At 39.1% G+C, this 26630-nt stretch overlaps 1 protein-coding gene across 4 annotated transcripts in view; it reads right to left on the bottom strand.

The window, feature by feature from the left end:
- Positions 1–23852, bottom strand: part of RAPGEF2 (Rap guanine nucleotide exchange factor 2) — a 249289-nt gene extending 225437 nt beyond the window's left edge. For all 4 annotated transcript variants that reach the window (XM_047090522.1, XM_047090524.1, XM_047090525.1 and 1 more), the window contains exon 1: positions 23725–23852. In XM_047090522.1, coding sequence (XP_046946478.1) covers positions 23725–23793 — 69 coding nt within the window. In that variant the 5' untranslated portion in view covers positions 23794–23852. The remainder of the gene's footprint in view (positions 1–23724) is intronic.
- Between the last annotated feature and the right edge of the window lie 2778 nt (positions 23853–26630).

Genomic DNA, 26630 nt, shown 5'->3' with positions numbered 1-26630 from the left:
GTCAGAGGACAGTCAGAGGACATCAAGATAATAATTTACTTACATCCTTAACACAGTGTCTGCTAACAAAATTAACAACCAATAAATATTAGATGTTATACCTCTAGTATCTTCAATTGTTTTAAAAAATAAAATTTTAATAGCTGAAGCCCATCTCTAAAGTGTAAGTAATCTACTGAAGCACTGTGAATAAAAAAAATAAATCCTAAGCAAATCAGAACTGCATCTTGGAAAAGTCCTTATTACAATAATACGGACAGTTACATCCAGTATTACCATACTTTACTTACAGTAAAGTGAAAAACCAATATGGACTTTGAAATCAGACAGTTCTGTGTCCTTAAGCAAATTACTTAACCTGTTTGAATCTCAAGTTTCCTCACTGGTAAACTGAAGCCAGCACCTCCGGCTTAATTGGGTTGATGTTTTTTAAAAAACTAAAAAAATTTAGAGAACACCTAGTTGACTTTCTAGTACATCACTGACACTTAATAAATATCAATTACTTTTCTATATCTTTTCTCAGCAGTTCTGAGTTATGTTCTCCCCACGTATAAAATGAAGAGCAAACAACACAACTCAAGGTATTTATATATTATTACATTGACAGGCAACTGAAACAGCTAATAGGGCACTTTCAAAAGGGCTACATTTTAAAAGCAACTGCTACTTAAAGATACAGGAATATATCCATTTACTGTTGTATCTTTGAATTTGAATGTTTATATTTTGAAAGTAATTCAAATTCCTCTTCAAATGCCTCAAAGACCGTCATGAGATCTCTATTCCACATTCTTCTCCCTATTATGCAAGTTTCTGGCTATATGACTAAGTTCAAACAGCATTCAAATTTAAATACAAAATGATGACAGATTTCACCAATCAAAAAAGAAAATTGTATCCATTCATAACATGTAATTGCAAAAATTTACTCCAAAAATTATATTCTGATAAACACCCTTAGAATAGAACATATGCACATGTTACACACATGGAAAGACTTTGCCACTTTCGAGCACTCTTGAAAGTGAAGAATTTTGTGTTCAGCTTGTTTATTCAAAATGATCAAAACTATGTGAGGTACATTGGTGTAGATGAGTTTTTACGTAATAGTTCTTTGAAGCCCGAAAATACTTTAACAAAGAAAAGCTCCTTACAAAACTCTAAAATGATCTGGAGAAGCATTAACCTGGACAACCAAATAAAGAAATAATTTGAAAACATGGTTTTATTACCTTACACACACCAAAAAGAGTTATATTTCTATAAATGCTGCTAGCCAAATATTAAAAGGATCTTAGTCTATTATCTTTATAAATGGCTCACAATTTCTACTGGCACTAATACTTTTGCTCTGTCAGCGATAGTAATGCCTTACATAGCATAGACTTTTCCACTTATGAAGTACTTTCTCATATATTATACTCATTTAAGCTTTACAACCACCCTGAATAATAGGCTAGGCAGACAGTGTATCCTATTTTACATCCCAGGAAACTAAGGTCAAGTGAAAGTTACCAAGGTCACACACAGAATCAGAGATTAGTGTAACACCCATCCTTCTTTCCCAGCTACTCTTCCTCATTAGAATTACAGACCCCAAAATGAGGGGCATCATTAGAGTGACATCAATGCCAAGTAATAATAATATTCTCATTATTATTTTTATATTCTCTTTTTTTTTTCTTCTTGGGTCTTAAAGAGACTGAATAAGTAATGTAAAATAGTGTTGCTCTAACTTAAGGAAGGTTAAAAGGCAAATGTATAAAACAAAGTTCGGAATCCAGTGAAAGTAAATGGATACATACCCAAATATAATCCAAGGCAACAAACTGAAGTCCAGGACTTAGGAATTCATAATGTCATGCCTAGAATTCAGGTTTTACATTTGACTTGCTTCTGTGCCTGACACGTCATGGTGACTAAGTAAAATTTGAAGCACTATCACCTAACCAGGCAATTCTAAGAATCATTTGGGCACAGTCTTAAGATAATCAAAAACCTGAATTATGTTACAACGAAATAAAAATCATTTTCTAAGAGCTGAATTTTAAAACTGTACCAGATTGGGTTGTGCCCCATCAGTACTACTCACTGAATTGTTACAAGAATGTCTGACACACACTTCATATATTAAAGTATTTATGAAATGCTAAGGTCTTACAAAACACCATGGAAACACAAACGTCAATAAGATTTCACCTTTAAGGAATTTTGCAGTTTAAAAAAGGAGATAAGGGGTGCCTGGGTGGCTCAGTCGGTGGAATGCTAGACTTCGGCTCAGGTCATGATCTCACCTCACGGTTCGTGGGTTTGAGCCCTGCATCAGGCTCTGGCTGACAACTCGGAGCCTAGAGCCTGCTTCAGATTCTGGGTCTCCCTCTCTCTCTGCCCCTTATTGGCGTGTGCTCTCTCTCTCTCTTTCTCAAAAATAAATAAATGTTAAAAAAAAATTTTTTTGGGGGGTGCCTGGGTGGCTTGGTCGGTTAAGCGTCCAACTTCGGCTCAGGTCATGATCTCATGGTCCGTGAGTTCGAGCCCCACGTCGGGCTCTGTGCTGACAGCTCAGAGCCTGGAGCCTGTTTCAGATTCCGTGTCTCCCTCTCTCTCTGCTCCTCCCCTGTTCACGCTCTGTCTCTCTCTGTCTCAAAAATAAATGAACGTTAAAAAAAAAAAATTAATTTTTTTTTTTTTTTTTTTTTTTTTAAGAGGTGATAAGGTGTGTACAGCTAGGGCTGGGTGGTTCAGTCAGTTAAGGGTCAGACTTCAGCTCCGGTCATGATCGTGTGGTTCTCAGAGACTGCACTGGGCTCTCTGCTGTCAGGACAGTCTGCTTCAGATCTTTGGTCTCCCTCTCTCTCTGCCCCTCCCCTGCTCTCTCTCAAAATAAACAAACATTAAAAAAAAAATGTGTACAGCTAATAATTATGAATTACCAGAAGATAAATGCCTTAAAGAAATTCACAAGCTAAAAACATTAAAAATCCCATAAAGAAAAATTCAGCCTCTTGCCCAAGTGACCAGAAAAAGCTTCATGAAGGAGGAAAAACTTTGAATTAGTCCTTAAGTGGCCAGAATAGATGTGTGTAGGAGAGTAGCATTAAGTGAAGAGCTATTAACATGGGTAAAAAGGGAGGAAATCAAAAGCTTTACTTGTACACCACTGATAAGGCCTGAGAAGGATGGCAGTTGGAATGGAAAGAAGAACTGTAAAGGAAAACAAACTAATGTTTTCTTTCCCAAACTCCACGGTTCGCTTTTTACAGAATTACTTCAAACATATGAGCAGTTTACCCAGAAGATAATGCAAGATTATTGTTCTTTGTGGTTACAAGTATCATTCTTGACAATTACCATCCACATGAATGGGTTCTACTTGACGATGAGAAATGAGGCCTTAGGGGTTTTTTTCCTCTAAAACACCATCCTAAGTAAATAGTCCAAAACAGCATTTCTCTTCTCGTACCTTTAATCTTATAACCAACTGAGAAAAATAAAAATGAAGAGAAATGGAAATTAGGACCTAGCCTAAAAGTAGAAAGGAAGAAGAAGAAGCATGGCATGTAAGTGTGTAAATATTTTTAGGGATTAGGCACTTTTTTTTTAAGCCATGGGCAAAAATAGGGTAAATGACATTTTGCAGCAAGTCAGTTAGCCTACTCATACATAAAGAAAACTGTAAGTTATACAAAAGGCCGCCTTTTAAGGCCCAGATTTTATGGGTAAGATCTTTCTTATTTTTCCTAAAAAATTTCATCTAACTTGACGAGAATTATGGACTGCTTTCCATCAAACTTTCAAAGAGTTATTGGAGATGCTACTTTTTTTTCTCTTTTCTCCATGCTATTTTGTATTTTATTGTAACCAATTTGAGAGTAGGTGTTGTTTTCTTGAAAAGTGATTCAATAGGTTTGACATCTACTCCCTTTAAAAAAAAAAAAATCACGGGGCGCCTGGGTGGCGCAGTCGGTTAAGCGTCCGACTTCAGCCAGGTCACGATCTCGCGGTCCGTGAGTTCGAGCCCCGCGTCAGGCTCTGGGCTGATGGCTCAGAGCCTGGAGCCTGTTTCCGATTCTGTGTCTCCCTCTCTCTCTGCCCCTCCCCCGTTCATGCTCTGTCTCTCTCTGTCCCAAAAATAAATAAACGTTGAAAAAAAAAATTAAAAAAAAAAAATCACAAGTAGAAATGCACAAAATACCATATAATATGCTTGAAGTTTTAAATTAGTTTTTGACCATTTCAGAAGACTGCATTGTTTTCAAAAATAACTGAGGTAATATCTGAAGGGATAATAATTGATTATCCTCTAAGGAAAAGTAGCTGAAGGAGAGTAAACACTGGAAACATTTTTATTTGGAGTGAGGCATTCTAAGACTCTATACTTTGTAATAATGTTTCATTAGCATTTTCGACAAAGTTTCACTAAACACTGCAAGACACTGTTACAAATTTGGAGAGGTATCTTCCTCCTAAACCAGATTAGAGCAAAAACTCTCAACTAAGTAATTTCACTTATAACCCCCCATATCCCACAGGAATAGCCTCTTTTCTTTATACACACTGATGTAATTTATTACCATAAATGTACAAGCTATATTAACTAATTATTTAAAAATTATTTGTGTAGTTGCCAAGAAGTTAACAGCTACTAAAGACAATGCCATAGCACACTACAAAGAGGAAAGATCATAAACCCATGCTAGTTTCTGTTTGGATGCAGAGACAGAGAAAGGTAAACAACTTAATAAAAAGTAAACAGTTGTATCTCTAAACCAATTTCAAGGTTTAGATAATATGCCTACAGCCATCTAAAATAAGAAAAAATAAAAATAAATAAAAATAAAATAAGATAAAACAGCCATAAAACAATTCTTGGCTGCAAATTAAATGTAAATTAGGGTATCTTTGAGTAGGACACAAAGTTTCTTAATGGAGCACACAGCATGCGCCAGGTACAGGGCCTGACATATGTGACAGGCTTAAAGAATTCAATCATTTCACTTTGTTTTGTCTTTTTAACAACAAATTCAGGAAGAAAATTTTATTAGAACTACCCCCAGATTTCTTGAAAACCTAGAAAAAGACCACAGACATAGTTTCCAAAAAGTTAGGCTGGAAAACTGAAAACAACCTAGACAAAACCCCCTAGACAAAACTGAGACAAAAATATATCCTTCCCAGGAGTGAAACTGTAGGGCTCATAAAAACCATATTGGGTGAACACTAACAGATAAACAAAAATAATACATATTATACCCAGTGTCTCTAAGACATTTTATAAACAGTTATGCTAATAATACTATTATGGAATATAAATTCTTTTCTCCTTTCAGAGTCCATTTGTAAAGATCACCAAGAGATACTTTATTAGAATGATTAAAAGTCCTAGTCCTTGTGTGGCTATACGTAGGAAGAAAAAAATATGAGACTGACAAAGTAAGCTTCGTTTTTGCTGTTTTAAATAATAGTGAAACTAGGGTGGGGGGAGTTCCTCCTCTTCACTCCTCTGCATAAAGATACCTCTTCAACAAAATGATTACAGGCTTGCAGGTATAGAAGACATACTGAATCCTTGAGCAAGCCCTAAAACCAGTTGCAAGTTCTCACTGAGGGCCCAAGAGACAATCCAGGAAAGAAAAACTTAATGTGTTTAATGCTACACACACACACACACACACACACACACACACACACACACACACACACAAAAGATAAAATAAATAAGAACCCATATTCCATGTCCCTACCGCTCTTCAAACTCCTCTTTGGCTTTCCTGACAAATCAAACTTCCTCATTTACTTTATCCCCACAGTCTACAGTCAATGGACTGTAAGATGTTATTCCTTTTTTGTAGTTGTTCTGTCTTGTTTTGATTTTCAGTATAGTTAACACACAGTGCTAAATTAGTAAGACATTACTCTTAACATACTCCTAATATAAATACAAAAACAGTCATGTATCTTGCTCTTACACCATAATTGATCATTCAGAACAGTCACAAAAAATAAAATAATACAGTCACTGATTTCGAGCATAGTCCTGAGCCACTGTTGGTCCCTCATCCTCTCCCAAGTTGGTCGTTTCACTCCAAACTGATGGAGATCCATCCCCACATAATGTCTGATCAAGTGCAACCAGTCTAGTTGAAGGGTATGCCTTTCCTGTCCTCCATGACTTTCTCATTCATCCTAACTCTACAGAATTGTTTGTCTTCAAGCACTATCCTGACTCACTGCCTGGATTCAAAAGCCTCCAGTGATTCCCCACCGCATATGGAACACACTAGAAATTCTTAACCTAGCATGATTCAATCCTTCAAGCCTGTAAGCCAACCAGAAGGCAGCGAAACACACATTTTTGTAACCACTGAGGCAGTCAGCAAGATATTTCTTATACAGTATATGCAAAATATAACCGAATTAACACTTTCAGTATAACAAAAGTGAAACATGTAATTAAATGTTCCATCACACTGGGGCGCCTGGGTGGCACAGTCGGTTAAGCGTCCGACTTCAGCCAGGTCACGATCTCGCGGTCCGGTCCGTGAGTTCGAGCCCCGCATCGGGCTCTGGGCTGATGGCTCAGAGCCTGGAGCCTGTTTCCGATTCTGTGTCTCCCTCTCTCTCTGCCCCTCCCCCGTTCATGCTCTGTCTCTCTCTGTCCCAAAAATAAATAAACGTTGAAAAAAAATTTAAAAAAAATAAAATAAAATAAATGTTCCATCACAAACAGAAAATAACCTCGCTAAGAATCAGTGAGTAAATTTACCTCTCAAGCACTTAACTTTCTAAGTACTCAACTGGAATGGTTCCTAAGTTTTTACAGGTATAGTCGGCAAAATAAAGGTCTAACATAATTTATTTATTTACAAAGGTGTTTAAGAAATAGAACACAAAGCTCATGGATTAACAGAACTGAAAATCAATGTTTCATTTCATTTCCTTCATTTCCATCAACTTCATTCATTAATAGTACAGCATTTATTTCTATGGTAAAAAATTTGTTTTCTGTTAAACAAAAAACAAAACTTCCATAAAGTCATCTTACCTTGAAATAAACAAGAATTAAAAATATATGACATGTGCCAAGAAAAATAATTTACAATATGGGGGGTGACTCTTCAAAAAGTTCATGAAGTTTTTCATTTTACAAATTGACTAATAATAGGGGCATCTGGGTGGTTCAGTCAGTTAAGCATCTGACTACAGCTCACGTCATGATCTCACAGTCTGTGGGTTCAAGCCCCACATCGGGGTGTGCTGACAGCTCAGAGCCTGGATCCTGCCTCGGATTCTGTGTCTCCCTTTCTCTCTGCCTTCCTCCCACTTGTTCTCTCTCTCCCTCTCTCTCTCTTGATCTCTCTCTCAAAAATAAATAAAAACATTAAAAAAATTTTTAAACAAAAATTTAAAAAAAATAAATTGACTAATAATAGACTATGGAATAGTAACTGTAACATTCATAACTGTAATCACTAAAGAGTTCAAGCAATTTACTGACATTTCCTAAAAATCACTGTACAGATAAACAAATGCTGAGTTAAAATAATACTAAATGAGAAAGAAAAATCACAGTCAGGTGACTTAATGTTCTGACCAAATCAATATATATTTCTAGCCCATCTTCATTCTGAAGTTCTCTAAGCTGTAGAGCAGACCATACAGGAAACCTAATCATTTAATTGAATCTGCTTCAGAACTACATTATAAACAACTCCTAAAGAACTCTGTGGTTATCTAATACTCGTCAGACAAAACACACACACTTAAATCTAAGGCATCTAATTAGAAATAAAGACAAAATTTTGCTGATGATATTGCTATATTAATAGAAAGAGCCCCTCAAAATTATAAAATACACTCTCATAGCAAAGTTTGGTCCACTCCTCACCCTATCAAATATTAAAAAGGAACTTTCCACTTCTCAGAGGTTTAACTGATAGCAGTACTGAATAATCACCCCACACTCAAACTTCCAAAAGTATCTGCATTTTCACATAGATGAAAGTCTAAGGGAAAGGGCAAACTTTTTCTGTAAAGAGCCAGACAGTAAAATGCTTCAGGCTTTGCAGGCCACATAGTCTCTGTCAGCTACTCGACTCAGCCTCTATAACATGAAAACAGCCACAGACAATATGTAAAGAATGAGAATGGCTGTGTTCCAATAAAACTTTACACAGAAAAACAGGCTATGGGTTGAATTTGGTCCAAGGGCAATAGTTTGCTCACCCTGATGCAGAGGATTAAATTTTTGAGCTTGCTGGCTCTCTCTCTGTTGACATGGAGAAATTCACTGAACTACTCTTGTTTATTTCCTCTATTCAGGAGTCCAAACTAGATCAGAGATTTTCAACATTTTTTTTTTAGTAGTGAATCTCCTTTTTCTAATAAAAACTTAAGTGTGCAAGCTAGGCTAGATCTCCAGGCCTCTGCAAAGGCCCCTCAGAAGCTTCCCAGGGCCCATCTACAGGTCTGTGGGACAATGATCTAAGGTTCCACTCAATACCAAGAACCAATACTGATATGTTTTCCTAACACCTCTCTCTCTCTCTCTCTCTCTCTCTCTCTCTCATTGTCACTTTAGGTATCATCAGAAGGTAAGGGATTCATTCTAAGGATTAGAGGCCTTCCAGATACTCCAGAAATCACATCATCTTCCATGAAGAAGTTACATGTCAAAATTAAAAATAAAGTACTGGTGAAAAGCTGAAGACAGTGAAGTGAAAGTTAAACACTCCTCTATGTATTTAAGTAATGTCTCTTGCTAAAAATCTACAACAAGTTTACTTAGAATAAATTTTCTAACAGCTTACTTTTTCTTAGAGTTTTATATGTAATCAGTAAGTTGAGTAAGATTTCAATAGAGTATATTTAATCTATTCCTAACACCACCTCTTAAGTTAATATATTAGCATATAAGTCATTCTACAATTAAAAAATGGTCTTATCTATTAAAATGGGTCAAGGCTAGAATCTCTACTTAGTAACAGTCAGAAAATTAGCCCTAGATACTAGAATTGAATTTAATTTTGTAACTTGGGTCTGTCATTAATTTAAATTACTGTTCCTGACAATAATCAAAAATCTCAAAGTAATAAATTTGCATAATAGGACAAAGTGTCCCAGGAACCCAGAGAAAAAATTTATACTCTCTGTTAAATGCCAATGAAAACACCATGCAAATGACAGTTTAAAATATTAACACCAAAGTGATGTCTCACAGGGAGGCAACTGCCTGATACTCAATAAAAATAACTTTGTCCCACAAAGGACATGTTGCTATAAAAAAGGAGGACTTACGTGTTACAGAAACTGAACCAAAAATTATTTCTCCTTTTCAAGCTCTTATTCAACTTGTTATTAATATGGAAGAATTTAATTACTTTTCCCCCTGTATCTCAAACTCTCAGGAAAGAAAGATCAAGTCATTAAATATTTATTAGCTCCAATTCTGCACCAAGGAGTATGCCAAGTCCTGAGCTTGAAAGATGGATAGTTAAGTCCCTGACCAGTAAGCTCTCTAGTGAGGTTGATAGATACAGTGCAAGCTAATCCAGTTTAAATGAAATCAGGGTCCTAACTCAGACTCCAATTTCAGACATTACACTCCACCTCACCCACCTCAAACAAGTAACTTATGAAAACACACACTATTTTTAAATGACAAATAACCACAACTCTTTCCAATAACATTTCTAGTCATTAGCTCCTGATAGCAAATTGTTTAGCTGACCTCACTACACATAAGCACCATTTATCTATATAAATCTTGAATGCTACCATAAAAAGCCCATAACTAAACACAATTGCACTAAGGCAGGACACCTTGCATACTTGAAGTTTTAGTGTCAAAACTAGTCTTGTATAACATTCAATGTCAAACCATTTTTCTTAAAGACATGTTTATGACAGACGTATGGACTCAACAAAGTACAGAAAACTAAACAGCTATCTTTTACAAATGTTTTGTATACAAATGTATATGTATGTATAAAGTGATGACTCAACTTCTGGGAGGAATGACAATTGTAGCCTTAAAGTCACAGAAAAACAACAAAGTATTACTACACGTAGTAATATAAGACACACAAATGGAGCACATTAAAAAATGAAAATTTCTGAAATTTTAAAAATGGAGTAAATTTGAAACAAGAGTAACTAATTTAGAAATATAAGCCTAGAGGTGCCTGGATGGCTCAGTTGGTTAAGCATCTGACTTTGATTCAGGTCATGATCTCACAGTTCACGAGTTCGAGCCCCATATCAGGCTCTCTGCTGACAGCACAGAGCCTCTGGATCCTCTGTTCCCTCGCTCACTCTCTCTCTCTCTCAAAAATAAATAAACATTAAAAAACAGAGAAATGTAAGCCTACATTTAACTTTAAATCAATGTGTAAATCAACAGTTACCACATAGAAATGATTACATTTAAAAGTGGCATTGATATTCAATAAATATCAAAAACTTTATGTATTTATATTTACATATAAGGTTCACCCCACAGGTATTTTTTATCTCTATTTTCAAATAAGAGATTGCAGTTCAGAAAATTAATAACCATATATCTAATAAGTGAACCAAGCAGTTACATATCTGTATGATTCCATAACTGTAACTATAATAATGTAGCTGTATAATCCAGTAAGATTTTCAAAGAGATCTCCAGAGAATTACTGCATAAACTTATTACAATCATGTTTCCTACACAAAGTAAGTTGGACAAATACTATCAGCTCACAGCACTCATTCATATTAATCTCTTTCTTTCCTGTCTTTCTATAATATGGAGGCTTGAAAGCAAAATACTTGAATTCCCAGCCTCCTTTGCTACTAGTAGTAGGCATGTGACACAGCTCTGGCCAATGATAAGTACCTTGAAAGGGCTTTCCTTCCAAATAAAAGATGAGCTCTTACCAAGAAAACATTCTCCCTTCTCTTCTGCTTGGTGGGGCAGCTGTCATCTTGTGACTAAAACCAAAATCACTGAGTAGGATTTGGTAGGAGACTGAGCTAGTTTCCTTAATGACATCTCTGAGCATCTACACCAATCCTACACTACCTACCTTTAGATCTCTTGTTGTGTGAGAAAAATAAGACCATAACTAAACCTATGTGTATAGTTTTTGGTTACCTGTAGACTGATGCAATCCAAACACAATTTATGCTATGAATCAAGCCTATGAAATTGACTCATCTAACAAATCACTTTGGTGAATTAGCTATAAGGCACACTAATGATGAAAAATTATGTAAGGGAGGGGCGCCTGGATGGTTCAGTCAGTTAAGCATCCGACTTCAGCTCAGGTCATGGTCTCAGGGTTTGTGGGTTCGAGCCCTGCATCGGGCTCTGCATTGAGTGCAGAGCCTGCTTCAAATCCTCTGTCTCCTTCTCTCTCTGCCCCTCCCTTGCTTGCACACACTCCCTCTCTCAATAATAAATAAACATTAAGAAAAAAAAAAGAAAGATTATCTGAGGGGAAAAGATCGGATTGTAAATGAATACCAATTAATTGAAAAATATTAAATAACAAACATTAAAGTATTAAACTGTTAACTATTAACTATTCATTAAATTATTTATGCCAGAGACTGTCAAAGAACTTTAATATACATGAACACATTTAATCTTCACAATATGAGGTAATATTACCATACACACCCATCAATCCTTGATGAAGGTAAAACTTTCATCAATCCTTGACAAAACCGTAACATAATAAAACAAAGCTAAATTAATTTATTCTGTGATTTTCTATTTTTATATCAAAATGTCCTTTCTTTTATGAAATAGGAATAGTGGAGAACAAGTTTACATTCATTTTAACATGCTTAGCTGGCAAAATAAGTGACAAATCAATGTCAGTGCCCCAGTGTTTTATGAAATTTTAATAGTCCATTAAATCCAAAGGTCTGAAACCCATTAAAGTTAGGTAACCAGCCCCGGACCACAAAGGAGTTTGACATCAAAATCCAAGATCATACATAAGGACTAGGTCACATGAAGGAAATAACACTAACTGAACTCAGAACAACTATTCTGTGAATACAGTTAAAGATATAAATGTGTAAGTACAAAGGAAAATAGCCAGCCCAGAATACATAAAGTGGGAACAAGGACTTCTAAAGAAAAATGACTTTACCATGTTACCTCCCACACAGAGTTTTCTCTGTGTGACATAGATTTAAACCATACCAAAGAAAATGGAATCAAGATAGGAATTCCCATTCATCCCAATCATTGGATTTGGAGATTCATGCTGGAACGAACTTTTGGGTCCTACATTGCCTCTAAAAGAAGTTTGTGGTCTCCTAAATAGAAAGACAAGGGACAGGTATGCAGATGCAATTTGCCCCCTCAAGTTTGCTCCTCAATTTCTTCCAGCTCTACATGAATGGAGATTAGGAACAAAACTGAAAGGCAGTCAAATTCTCCTTACCTCAATTCTTGGCTTTTTATGCTACTGCATTTCATTATTTTAAACTCTTAACTTTTTAAAACTCCTCTCTGGTTGTTTGGAAATGTACACATTTGATGAAGCAGTTTCTTAATACAATAAGTAATGTAACTGAGATGGCCAAATATTTCTAACTTCACCACGTATTTTCTAATAAATTTGAATGAGCTTAAAAGAAACAAGAGTTTGCAAGACTGCATAACATATCATAGCTTGAATAATACAGTTATATATACAGAACTCAATGAATGTTAAAATAAATAGGTTTAGCCTACACCTACATATTTTCACATTTTTTATTTTGAAGACTTTAGTTACTTTAAAGCCCGGTCAACTCTTTTCTTTTTCACTTGTGCCCTCAAATGTAATTTATTACTGAAAACATCAAACATAAAAACTCTTAAAATACAGAAACTAAGTGGTTTATATCTTTATAATTAAAAATAGTAAATAATTTCAGACTTATAATTTATTTGTAGTTATCTCAAATATTAGGTGCCATATTTTTAATCCAATCTTCCAGTGCCAGTTTTTTTCAGAAGAAAAAAAAAAGTACTTAATATACAAATACAGCATGCATTCTCCAGTATTTACCACAATAAATAGGAAAAGTAAGTGGCTAATTGAAGGAGAAGAGGGCTGGGAAAGGGGATGGATGGCAGAAGTTGGCTTTATAACTGAAATACAAAGGTGTACATATGAATAAAAAATTTTTTTGTAAAGATATTTCTACTTTGAACTGATTTAAAAGAAATTCCTTTTTTTTATTCTAATACAAAAAGTCCTAAAAAGTACTGAAAGTACAGACCACATTCAGCTTAGATAGTATTATCACCTCCATAGTAGTAATAGTGCCTCTGACCATCTTAAACACACCCTTGCCTCTTCCTTCGCTCCACCCCCTCATGCCCACCAAAAGTAATAATTTAGATAATTTTTACATTCACAGGAAAGGAAAAGAGAAAGGAGAGAATCTACAACCTTAATTTCACCTAGACTCATTTCCTTAAGCTACTACCACAATTTCTTTTCTATTGTACTTAATGTACATGGAATATTTTATTTCCTACGTTTTTTCTTATACCAAATGTACAAAGTCACTAAAATTCAGGATTATGAAACATTCAAAACTGGTAAAATATATGGCATTTTGTGAATATCTACAAGATTCAGATAGGAATAAAAGTGAACAGTTAAAAACTTATTTCAGCTCTTCTTGTCCACTTATCCGTTAGTGTGTATGTGCACTTTAAATTTCTTCCAACTAATATATTGTTTCACCCACATCATTAATGGTCCAAAGCATACAAAATATTTAGCTAGAAAGGACTAGGCTCTTCAATAAGATTAAGTCATTAATCAGGAAAAAGATGATTTTCCAAAGTATCTTAATTTGAGGCCCCTTATCAGAGTCACAATAAAACTCCAAAAGCTATGCCTTTTTTTAACTTAATTTTGAAATAACTTTAGAATAAAAAAGTCAGACAAAAACAGTTCAGAGATCCTATGTATTCATCTAGCTTCCCATAATTTAACAAATAAAATAACCATAGTAAAATTATCTAACTGATAAAATTTCACCAACTTTCCTAGTACCATTTTTTTTTTTTCCTGGTCCAGAATCTAATCCAGAATCTCACAACTCATTTAGTTACCACATTTCCTTAGACTCAATCCGTAACAATTCTTCAGCATTTCTGGACGCTTTTGAGCACTGTACAGTTACTTTGTAGAATGTCCTAAAATTTGAGTTTGCCTGATATTTTCTGACATTTAGGTTGAAGTATTTTTAGTAAGAATACTATCACAAATGTACCCTTCTCAATGTAGCATAAGGTTGGATGATATGTCTTATTACTGGGGTTAAAAAGAAACAACAGGCCCAAAGTGGAGTCACTTGCACTAAACCCACGTAACCAAACCAAGACTTAATAATTAGTCTTAACTGGTCAACACCAATGAGGTAGCTTGCCACATAGATCCTTTCCATCCTCCAGAGAAAGATGAAGTAATCTGCTTTCATTATCCCTTCTCCCTTCTGCCTTCTATTTTCTACATCTTCTGGGAGCTCCTTCCTGTTTGCTAGATGGGATGCTGCCTGGTTCAAGAACCATTCAATAAAGCCTATTAGATCCTTAAATTTACTCAGTTGAGTTTTGTTACTTCGCACTGGTGATATAACTTTGATTAACCTGGTTCACTTAGTGTCTACCAGTTTTCCTCACTATAAAAGCACTGATTTCTCCTTTTGCTTTTTGGTTTTTTTTAATTTTTTTAATGTTTACTTATTTTTGAGAGACAGTGAGAGACACAGAGCGTGAGGGGGACAGAAGCAGAGAGAGAGGGAGACACAGAATCCGAAGGAGGCTCCAGGCTCTGAGCTGTCAGCAGAGAGCCTGATGCAGGGCTTGAACCCACAAACCATGAGATTATGACTTGAGCTGAAGTCGAACGCTTAACTGACTGAGCCACCCAGGAGCCTCTGATTTCCTCTTTTAATTAATTAATCTTGGGGAGATAATTTGAGACTATGCAAATATTCTGACGATATCCGATATATATCTCTCATCATATTTTCACCCACTAATTTTGACATCAACTGAGGATTCTTGCTTACAACAATTATTATGATGTTTGTCTACTTGTGATTTTCTATTTCCATCATTCTTTCTGAATACTTTTTTTAATTGGAATTCTACAGTAACAAAGAGCAATCTCTTCTCCCCCACTTATCTATTTATTCAATTATTTACTTATATTGGTATGAGCTCATGGATATTTTTCCCTCAGAAGTTATAACTCTGTTTTGTTGTTCAAACTGACCACTGGGACTCCTTTGTAAATACATTCATTAGACTTTCTTCTGAATTGTAAAAATGTCACTTCAGTTAGGGATGATCAAGGGTTTGTTGTTTTGTTTTGTTTAATGAGGGATCATTGATAGCTATGGTTAGATTTACCACTTCCATTATGAGCCCCCCCCAAAAAAAAATTTTATGGAAAGAAATTATATGTTTTGAAACATCCCAATGGGTTATACCATCACAACTCTTGCTCATTCAAGACCTTATAATCTTTGGTTATTATTTTACACATATTAACATGGAATTTTCTCATCATTGTCACTATTTAAATCCACCGTAACTCCCACTCCCTTGGTATTTCAGGAACACAACTCAAACCACTCAATGACAATAGTAGAAATTCATTTTAGCCAAAAGGTAATAAGCTTTCATTATGCTGAGTGAAAAAAAGCCAATCCCAAAGGTCAAATATTGTATGATTCCATGTATTTAACACTTTTTAAATGACAAAATTTTACCAATGGAGAACAGATTAGTCCTTGACAGAGGCAGGGTCAGGGAATGATTGTGTCTACACAAGGGTAACAGGAGGAATTCTTATGGTGATGGATTGTTCTGTATCTAGACTGTGCGAACGCCAATATCTTGGTTGTGATATTCTAGTTGCACAAAAGGCTGTTAATGGAGAAAATTGGGTAAAGGGTTCACATGATCTCTGCATTATTTCTTACAACTACATGTGAATCAATTATCTGAAACTACCAAGTTTAAAAAAAAAGATAATGAGTTTTTACTTGAGTGAATACTCAGGAGAAATCAGATAATCAGTGTGCCTCAACCCTTCAGATCCACTGGTTGCTAGGTAGCTTCTCAGAAAGTTACTACCAGATCTCTTCAGAATAACCAGCTAATGGCTAATTCTTCTTTAGGGTTTCATCTCTTAGTAGCTTTTATGTTGGGTGGCAGCAAATACCTTGAGCTAGAGAAGAACAGGAAAGTGCTAAGGGCCAATTATTATGGTGAGTGTTGGTATGTCAACTAAACTACCAACTGTTAATAGGATCAAAATATACATTTTTATTTCAATTCATTTAGCTCATATTAAGGTATTTGAGAAATCCTAAACACCCACAATTTATGATTTTCAACTTGCAAGAAGACAAGCAATGAGAAACTACAGCAAGAAAAAAGAGGGTTTAGTTCCAATGACGAAACAAAGTTCCCCTTCAAGTCACAAATGCCAACTCCTCCAAAACACTTTTTATGATTAAGGATGTGAAAGCACAGAAATTGTGGAGCCAAGACAATTTAAAATGCAAGAACTAAACTTCCCACCCCACAAAAACTAAGCCCACCAGGACCACAAAGGTAACCCTTTCACAAACTGAAGGAGAAAAGGAAACACCTGAGTACAACAAGAAACACATAAGGTAATCAGTTCGGTAAAGTAGTGGTTAATTAGCACGTGAGACCAGAGGGTTTTTTTTTTTTCCTGAAAAGATAAAATCCTAACAGCCTAAATAAAGTAGCAATCAGCTTGTTTTTCTCCACATAAAGGCTGACATTATAACTACTATACATATTTTGACTAACTCAATCTCTGACAATGCTACAAAAGAGCAATAATATGTACTTATAACTGGCTTCTCCTACCTAACTTCTCAACATCAACCTATTGAAACAAAAATGGTATGGGGAGTAAGGAACTGTTCTCAAACACTTACTACAATCTTTACCTTGTGCCATCATAAGTCAATGGTGCATTTTTATATAAATAAATCCATTTTTCCTTCTTAAATTGAGATATTAATCTCTTCCAAAGGACAGAATGCTTAAAAACCACATCATTATAAATTAAGAAATACTAACCTATTCAGCATATGATAAATCAGATATTTTACATTAGATTCCAGAAGGTAGAGGGGCACCTGGGTGGCTCAGTTGGTTAAGCGTCTGATTCTTGACTTTGGCTCAGGTCATCTCACACTTCGTGGGTTCGAGCACCATGTCAGCTCTGCCCTGACAGCACAGAGCCTGCTTGGGATTCTGTCTCCCCCTCACTCTGTGCCCCTCCCCACTTGCTCTCTTTCTCTCTCTCAAAATAAATAAAATAAACAAAAAAAATTTTCTTAGATTCCAAAATGTAGAAGATATCAAAGTTTAAGGTGGAAAAAAAGTATAAGTTAAAAAAAATTTTATTAATAAAAAAAATTTAGCAACTTAGAAATTTTTCCTATGAATTAGGAAATGTTGATCATTACCATTTGCCGTGATTAGGCTGTATCTAGCATCATGTGCACATCATTTGATACAATTAGTAGCTGATATAAATGTGCACACATTCATTCAGCCAGTCTGTCCAACAAATCCTACTACTGCAATAATTCTACTCTATCTCCACCATGTAAATCAAGCTCCCAACCACCTCAAGCCTGAAGAACAGACATCAGCCTTTAACAAAATTCTTGGTCTCCTCTCCTCTCCTTCCAACCACAACCATCTACACTCCAGTGAAATAACTCCCCACCTCCTATTCATTCCCATGGCTCCAAGCACAGGGAACAAAGGCCTATACGTATTTTCTTACAACCACGTGTGCTACTTGTATGACAGCAGGTCAGTCTGGAATAGCCTGCATGCCCCCTAGTCCACTGACTGGTAAATTCCTACTACCCTAAGACTCACTACATGGTTGTCTAAAAAGTTCACAGCCTCTTCAGTGTTAGCACAGGACATCTCATCCAGAGAGCCCACAGCCTCTTCAGTTTTGGCATAGGACATCTGCTACAGTCTGGCACTAATGAATCACTTCCTACTTAAAAGATACAATACACTGGTGAGTTACCTGAGGGACAGATGTCTCATTTCATCTTTGAATTCCCAAGGTCTGGTAAAAAGTATTTCATTAACATGTTCTACGATGAGGGGCGCCTGAGTGGCTCAGTTGCTTAAGCTTCTGACTTCAGCTCAGGTCATGATCTCACAGTTGGAGCCTCCCATCAGGCTCTGTGCTGACAGCTCAGAGCCTGGAGCCTGCTTTGGACTCTGTGTCTCCCTACCTCTCTGTCCCTCCCCACTCATGCTCTGTCTCTACCTCTGTCTCAAAAATAAACATTAAAAAAATTTTTTTGTAATGTGCTATAATGATAACTACTATTAGATATTGCACTAAATAGTAAGTGTATTTTCTTTCACTTAATCCACAAAACAACCTCAGGAAGCTATTATCCTCATTTACAGATGAGAGAATTGTCTGGTGCCAAAAACAGGGTGAGGAGAGGGAATGGCTCATAAAATTCAGATATCAAAGAACTATCACCACATTTCCTTATCTTTCTAGTCTAGATCAAAGTTACTTCAGGTAATTACAATTCTTCCTTACCTATAAAACTTATTTTACAAAATAAGTAACTAAAAAACAAGTTTTCAAATAAGAAGCACAGTCTGTGTTTTTAAAAGGTTTTTATATCCTTACTTCAGATAGTCAATTTATATCCCACTGTTACTATATGTGACTTGAATTTCAAATATCACCAAAGGTAGACCTCATGTTATCATTTAACTCCCCACAAAATCCACCTAAAGTTGTTTTCACACCCACAGAAATATTAAAAACCATAAAACCACAAATAGGTAGTTTTCTTATGAATCAAAGAATTTTTGATTTCAAGAACTAAGCTTTGGAATGATAGTGTATCCTCCCTTTCTTATTAAAGGGCAAGACTTTAATAAAATGATAATAGAAGGTTATGGCTTATTTTGTTGTTTTACATCCTTTCTTGAAGGGAAAAAATGAAACAAGTTAGCAACTGAGTAGTCCTCTTGCTTTTCTTAGTTTTATTTTATTATTTTTTGTAACTGTTCTGTTAAAGCCCAGGGTCTGAGAAGAACTACATTAAACCAGTCCACATACAGCAATGCAGTTGGAGACATTCATTTTGAACCTCGGCCAAGATATGCAAAGCTAATTATGGAACTGTTAATTACTAAATGTTTAAAAGCTTATGTGAAGGCAACTAAGTTTCTACTAATATTACAAAAGAATGTTAATTTTTACCAGAAATTTAAGTACTCACCCATTCAAAGTCACATGCTAATACAGTCTGAAATTAGTATTTCAGTTAAAAATGTGTGTATTTTGGGGGCGCCTGGGTGGCGCAGTCAGTTAAGCGTCCGACTTCAGCCAGGTCACGATCTCGCGGTCCGTGAGTTCGAGCCCCGCGTCGGGCTCTGGGCTGATGGCTCAGAGCCTGGAGCCTGTTTCTGATTCTGTGTCTCCCTCTCTCTCTGCCCCTCCCCCGTTCATGCTCTGTCTCTCTCTGTCCCAAAAATAAATAAATGTTGAAAAAAAAAAATTAAAAAAAAATTAAAAAAAAAATGTGTGTATTTTTTAACCTACAAATTCAAATATCATTGTTAGAAAAAGTAAATGTCTATGGCCAAACACGCATTACTTAGTGAAACATGCTTTTCAAAATTGCACAAAAGTCGGGGCACCTGAGTGGCTCGGTCGGTTAAGCGTCTAACTTCAGCTCAGGTCATGATCTCCGTGAGTTGGAGTCCCGCGTGGGGCTCTGTGCTGACAGCTCAGACCTGGAGCCTGCTTCAGATTCTGTGTCTCCCTCTCTCTCTGCCCCTTCCCCACTCGTGCTCTGTCTCTATCTCTCAAAAATAAGTAAACGTTAAAAAAAAATTTTTTTAATTGCACAAAAATCATTTAGTTGTGTTTTTTGAACAAAAACTACATAAGAACCAAATATTTATTACTAGAGCCCCGAAATGAGCTAAAATATAATCAAAGTGTAAGTTATCAAATGAAAATATGAAACTGCTCATAAACAATGATAAAAAGAACCTCAAATGGAAAATGTAACTGTAATAAACACAATTCTTCCCACTAGATTTAAAAGTTAAATATTTACCAGAGATATTCTTTTGTGCAGATTCTCATAATTTAAAGTTCTCTGGGCAAAAGGTATTTTTTCAGCCCTCTCATAATGACTAAGTGACTTTGCAAAGAATTAAGTCTTAACACTGTTATGAACTCTCAGCTGAAAAATTCATGAGTTAACATCTAAATTGAAAGGTGCAAGAGCCCAAAAAATTTCAATAGTGAGGATAAAATAATATTAACTAGGAAGAAATGAGATGTGGCTGTTTTACATATACCATTTTAAAAAATTACTTTTATAACTACCTAAAAACACATTAAATTAGATCTTGAAAGAAAACAATAAGGCAATAGATGTCTCACCTGAAAAAACTAAAAACATGCATATAAACACTACAGAAGCAACTACAAAGGGTCTGAACTCAACAAGTTAATAAAATGGTTTAGAAAAAGCATTTTATTGTTTAAAGCCTTGGGGGATAAAGCTGCTTGCAATTTATTTACATCTTTAACTTTACTAAATTGCTTTGGTGACCAAGCTTCTCATTTAAATGATTAAAGCATAAACCCAAATAGTTTAATAAAGCAATTACTTAAGAGTCCTGTTTTTCAACAGAGGTGCCCTGAAAAATATCAATAGAACATTTAGTGTACATTATTTTCAAGGGGTTATTTAGAATACAGTGCCCCACTGATTAAAATTTAGCCAGGTTTCCAGACACATAATGTGGGACACACACTGGATCAAAGATTTTTTCATCCTCTCAGAATATCAGATGAAAGAGTGACAGACTCTTAAATCTATGCATGATTTGGCTAAAAATTCAGGTGGCTTTTTTTTTTTTTTCACCTTACCATTCTGCCTCTCTAATGATGTGGCTAAATAGGTTCCTATTTTTCAGGTGTGCAGGAAAAGCTCCCTAATTTGCAGTCTCTATGTTTATACTGGGACTCTCCCCACCCCCAAATTCTCTTCTAGTTAACATCTTAGGTTACGTTAGTAACATCACTATTAACTTGTAGGCAACTGATTGACCCAAATACAAAGCTATGCCTTCAAGAGTTTGAGAGAGAAACTGGGATAGTGGGGTTTAAAACAAAACAAAACCTGAATTTAACAACAAAAAAATTATGTATTTCCTCTATTCTTTTATAGCATCTTCCTTTTGCCTGTAACGAGAATCATATGAACTCCTTTATCAAGTCTATGCCGAGAAACAGAAGGAAGCATGACAGCAAAACTTTCCTAATTCACATCCTTCTTTTCATGATACCAAGTTTATTTAATACATTTGTTTTCTTCATATTACAAAAGTCTAACTCTCAAGCATGAATGAGAAAATAGTACCAAATAACTTCCGGTCCTTAACAAAGCACTCAATATAAAAAGCACCTTCTACCAAAACATGTTTTTTACTTTTGGGCATATATCAAACTTTTACAAGATTATTTTTGACAAGCCAGGTAAGGATGGGAAAACATTCATATTTCAAGCTACTTTCTCTTTAACACAATAATAAGCAAACATGACGTTTGTGTTAGTAATAACCAAATGAACATCAAAGTTAATACGGCTGATACTTAATGTTCAAAATGTTTGATAGGTTTCTCTGTGTTTACTTTTCCTATGAAGGTTTGGTGGAGGGAAATGTGCTTTCAGATTATCAATGAAGCTTTCATCTTGCAGTGTTAGTAGTAACTGGCCCATTTCTGAATCAGGCCAAGTTCTATGCTAGGTCAGTTTTTACTCTATTCTACACAACTGGCACAAGAAGAGGAAAGTTTAACAGTTCATTTATTTGGCACAATCCACATGCTTTCACAGTGGAGGTTTTGTCTCTTCCAGTCTTCTTTGGTGCCCCCCCTCCCCGCCCCAACTGATAGGTTTTAAGTCATTGCTATTCTAATTAATCAACTAAAGGCACAACTCTCCCCACCCCCCACCCTCTAATTTCCACTAAAGGCCTATGACATCATTTTCTGACCCGCCTTTCTAGGTTCTAATATTCTCAACTTGCCTTGCTGGGTTGTAATATTCTCAACTTGTATGATTTCATTTGGCACTTCAAACACTGAAAGGAATTGACATATCTCACTGAAATTTGCTTTTCCATCACATAACATGCATTTTCACATGCAGAAGACTGGTTCAATTGACAATTTTAAAACAAACAGTAGAGGAGGAAGGCACATGGGAGGCAGTGCAACACCCAGGGAGGGACAAGATCAAAGCAGGACACTGCTTGGTTTTGATAAAATAATCCTTTAGAATTGGAACTTTCCGGAGACACAGTGAAATGAATATTCTCGTAAAATTATCACACATCTTCCACTCTTTTAGTAAATATGTGTGATCTGTGATCCCCCAGATGTGATGGCTCCATCAGGAAAAATGAAAAATCAGAAACGGTACCAGGTGCCATTCTTGGGCCTTGTCCAATGGCAGCCAGTGAAAGATTCTATTTTATTCTGTTCTCCCCACATTAAATAATAATAATCAACATCAGAGAAGGAGAGCATTTGGGTATGAACAGATGGCGTCCAACACCTAACCAGCGAAGCAACTCTTTCAGGCATCAGATCCTAAATGTCTGATGGTCCCAAGGATCAGAAGGGCTTATTTGACAAGAGGGTTGGCAGCAGGATCCCCTGTAGTTACCATCCCAATGCTTAGGAATATGCGTCATTAGCCAGTCAGCAACTAAAAGCAAAAAAAAAAAAAAAAAAAAATCTAACCACCACATTTTTTATACAATTTCCCCCTCTCTAGTCCAACTTGAAGCGACCAAATCCGACACCATCAGCAACAACTCCACTTAAAGAAAAAGGAAAAATAAGCCCGATGGTAAACGAATGTATAAAGGTTAACAAACTTATCTAATTCTGACAAGGTTGTGCAACACCAAAAGAATCCGCAGGGTGCCCTTTCCGGGGGTGTATCTGAATATGCCTGCTCTGCAGTTATGCCCGCAATTTAAACCAAAGGCACTAAGCTAGCTAATCAACTTTTCTTCCCCTGCACTGGAAAGCAGCATCCCTTTTTCAAAGAAGCAAAATACTAAATACACAAACATCCCAATGTTTTACTTTAGAAGGTCAACACGGATTAGTCTTTCGCAGAGCCATACAAGTTTCCTTCCTATACCTTTCCAAACACCACAGAACTCTAAAGGTAAAGGGGGCCACAAGCCTGGGAAGGAAAGGGGCCTGCAGCCAGGGCGGCGGGAGTAGCTGGCCACGGGGAGGTGAGTCCCCCCTCCCCCCGAGACTCAGAAGCCCTAGTGTACCACTGGGAAGAGGAGAAGCTAATTGGAGAATTCCCTCCTCCGCCTAGCAAACGTAGGGGGAAGGTCAGTAATGGGGAGGGCAGAGAAAAGGAGAATATCGAGGAGAGGGAAAAATAAACCCAGGACAACCAGGGGAAAAGATACAGAGATGAAATGCCATGGGAAGTTAGGGGTCCTAATGCGAGAAGTGGGGTGCGCGGGGCCAACCGTGTCAGGAAGGGGAGACTGGAACGGGAAAGGGCGCAGCCTGCGAGGCACAAATCCAGCCAAGTCCCGGCGAGTCTCACCTGGGGGGTCCTCTCGGCGGGGTTCTTCATCACCGCTTGGCGGAAGCTGTTATCCACGTAGGACGCCATCTCCCCCCGTGGGCCCGGCCGGGGCCGCTCCGCACCCTCGTCGGCCTCCTCCCGGCCCAGCGCAGCCGCTGCCTCCGCCCTGCGCGCTCCGCCCGCCTGCCCGCCCGCCGGCGGCTAATAAGCCAAACCGCGGCGGCGGCGGGGCCTACGGGGGGGCGGCTCCGCTGGGCCCGGCGGCCCGGAGCGCGGGACAGGCGCTCAGGAGACCCGGCGGGAGAGCGAGGCCGCGCGAAGGGGGCGGGCAGCGCGCAGCTCCCGAGCCCCGCGGCCCGGAGGGTCCCTGCGGGCGCTCTGCGACCGGGAACTCCCCTTCCTCCTCCTCTTCTTCCTCGCCGCTCAGCCGGGAAAGGCTTCCTGGCGCGCCCGGCTCCCTCCGGGCCTGGCTCGACACGCCTCCCCCGGCTCCACTCCGGGGACAGTGGCGTCTCCTCCTGGCCCCGGCGGGCCTGAGTTATTTTTAGGGAGGTACAAGCGACAGTAAAGAAGGGGAAGGCTGCAGGCAGACGGGGCCTCCTCTCCCCTCCGGCGCGGAGGGTCGCCCCCTCCTCTCAGGGGCTAACGCCGCCGCCCGGGAGTCTCCGCGAAGCACTCGGATCTCCCGCGTCCCCAGTCCTCCGGCACTTGGGCGCCGCAGCCGCCGTCGGGACGACTGGCTCAGGTCCGGGCGCTGCGAAGCCCGATCGCCGCCGCCACCGCTCCTAGTCTCCGTCTATTGGGCTCGGCCGTCCCTCCCGACTGCTGCTGCATCCCCTCGGGCCGCCCCGCCGCCGCCGCCGCCGCCGCCTCTGCTGCTCGGGCCGCCGCCGTGGGCTCCGCCGCCACCGCCTCCCCCCATCAGCGCGCCCGGAGCGGAGCTGCCCCGGCGCCGGCGCCGCCGCGGCCAGAGCACCCGGCCGGGGCTGCAGACCTCCGGCCCAGTCGCTCTCGGCAACTTTGTTCCCGGTCTGCGCGGGGCGGGGGAGGGGGAAGAGGGGGCCGCGGGCAGCCCAGGTCCGGACTCCCGGCGGCGGGCGTCCGAGGGCGGAGGGCCAGGAGCCGAGAGCCGCGCACAGCCCCCTCGGAGAGAGTATTTGGGAAGCGGCGACTCCCCCTCCGCTTCCTCCGCCTCTTCCTCCTCCTGCGCCTTCTCCGGCCGCCGGAGCCGCTCCTCAGGGAGGAAGCGGCCTCCGGGGCTTGTTGCTTTGTGCTGCAACCATGGTGAGGAGTGAGTGACAAGGCGGAGGCGAGTCGGCTGGCGCCGCATCATCGGGGGGCGGGGCGTCCCCGTCGCGCTCGGTCCCGCCTCCTCGCGCTCCCTGCGCCCGCCCGTCGGCCGCGCCCTCCCGCCGGAGCAGCACCTTCGGTCGCTGCCAGGTGAGGCCGGCGCTCGGGCCGCCGGAGGGTCGCAGCGCCCTCGGCTGAGCTGGCTGGAGTCCCGCACCACCTGGCCCCGAGGGGGCGACGCGAGTCCCGGTGCCCGGGTGCTAGCGTAGGGCTCTCCTCTCCCCACCCCTTCCCTGTCTCACGCCGTGCCGCGTACCCACATCCCACCCGGTTCCTGGGAGACACTGCATAGTCCAGTCGCCCCTCTCAGACTCATGGCGCCACGCCGAGGCCGAGGGGGCTGAAAGTTGACCCGGAGCAGAAGTCTGGCCCGCAGGCATGGGCTGTAGTGGGCATTCATTTTGAACCCAGGGTTTGGCTCCAGAGGCGATAAATCCTCTAAGGTTTTTATTTTGCTTATTTGTAGCTTGCTGCAGGGAAAGCTTTCCTCTTCTGCCTTCCGTGCTTACTGCCACCTTCAGAGACTTTAATGACCAGGAGATTAAGGACATGGAAAACTGCCAGTTTCACACTGGATCCAGTACCATCCCCAGACGCACAAACATGCCAAATTTAAAGGTGATCAGTCATTAGCAAGAGACCCGGACGGCAAGGTCTGTGACATAATCAGAAACATTGGCAGATCTGGCTTTGCATCGAGGCAGAGCAAATCTCATTCTCCAGACCCCAGATTTCCAAATAGGACTCACGTGGTGCAGAGGACACCATAACATAGCCTTTTAAGATGTCACCTCTCCTGCCTTTTCATTTACCTCTCCCTCTCCCTTTCTGAGCCAGGTCAAGGTGGGTAAGGTCAGCCGAGCACCAGGGACAGGTCTGCTGTTCCGGTCCTACGGTTTTATTTTTATCTGCCTCCTCTCCCTTCTCCCCCCTCCTTCCCAATAAGTTCATGTTTTGATGTCTGTGTGGAGGCTACACTTAGAGGACGGTTGTTACTTTTATGATCTACTATATTGAACTTTTTTCAAATGTCCAAACATACTTTTTAACATCTAGTTTATTTTAAACACATAGAATGGGTCGGTTGTGGGCAAACATTTTGGGGTCCCCAAGTCACCTTTTTGTCATTAAACAGATTGTGTGGCTTCCTAGAGAAGGGACTACCCAACCTTGTGAAACCAGATCTGAGTTATAAATTGTATCTCTAGACCCTTTTATATTACTTTTGCTGAAACTGCTTCCCCACATCTTTTCACCCCTTTGTGGAGCCCCAGCATCAAATTCTCAATGACATAGACCACCACACTGAAAGCAAAGGAACATGAATAAATACTATTACAGCTCTGTAAAAAGAGAAGAGGGGTCCCTGGGTGGCTCAGTCAGTTAGGCGTCCAACTTTGGCTCAGGTCATGATCCATAGTTGGTGGGTTCGAGCCCTGTGTCAGGCTCTGTGCTGACAGCTCAGAGCCCGGAGCCTGCTTCAGAGTCTGTGTCTCCCTCTCTCTCTGCCCTCCCTGGCTCACACTCTGTCTCTTTCTCTCTCTCAAAAATAAATAAACATTAAAAAAAAAATT

This window comes from Lynx rufus, unplaced genomic scaffold, assembly GCF_022079265.1.
Source record: "Lynx rufus isolate CCGP_SWC_20201006 ecotype Redwood Valley unplaced genomic scaffold, mLynRuf1.p SCAF_3, whole genome shotgun sequence".
NCBI classification, from domain to species: domain Eukaryota; kingdom Metazoa; phylum Chordata; class Mammalia; order Carnivora; family Felidae; genus Lynx; species Lynx rufus.
This window is presented reverse-complemented; position numbering and strand designations above follow the sequence as displayed.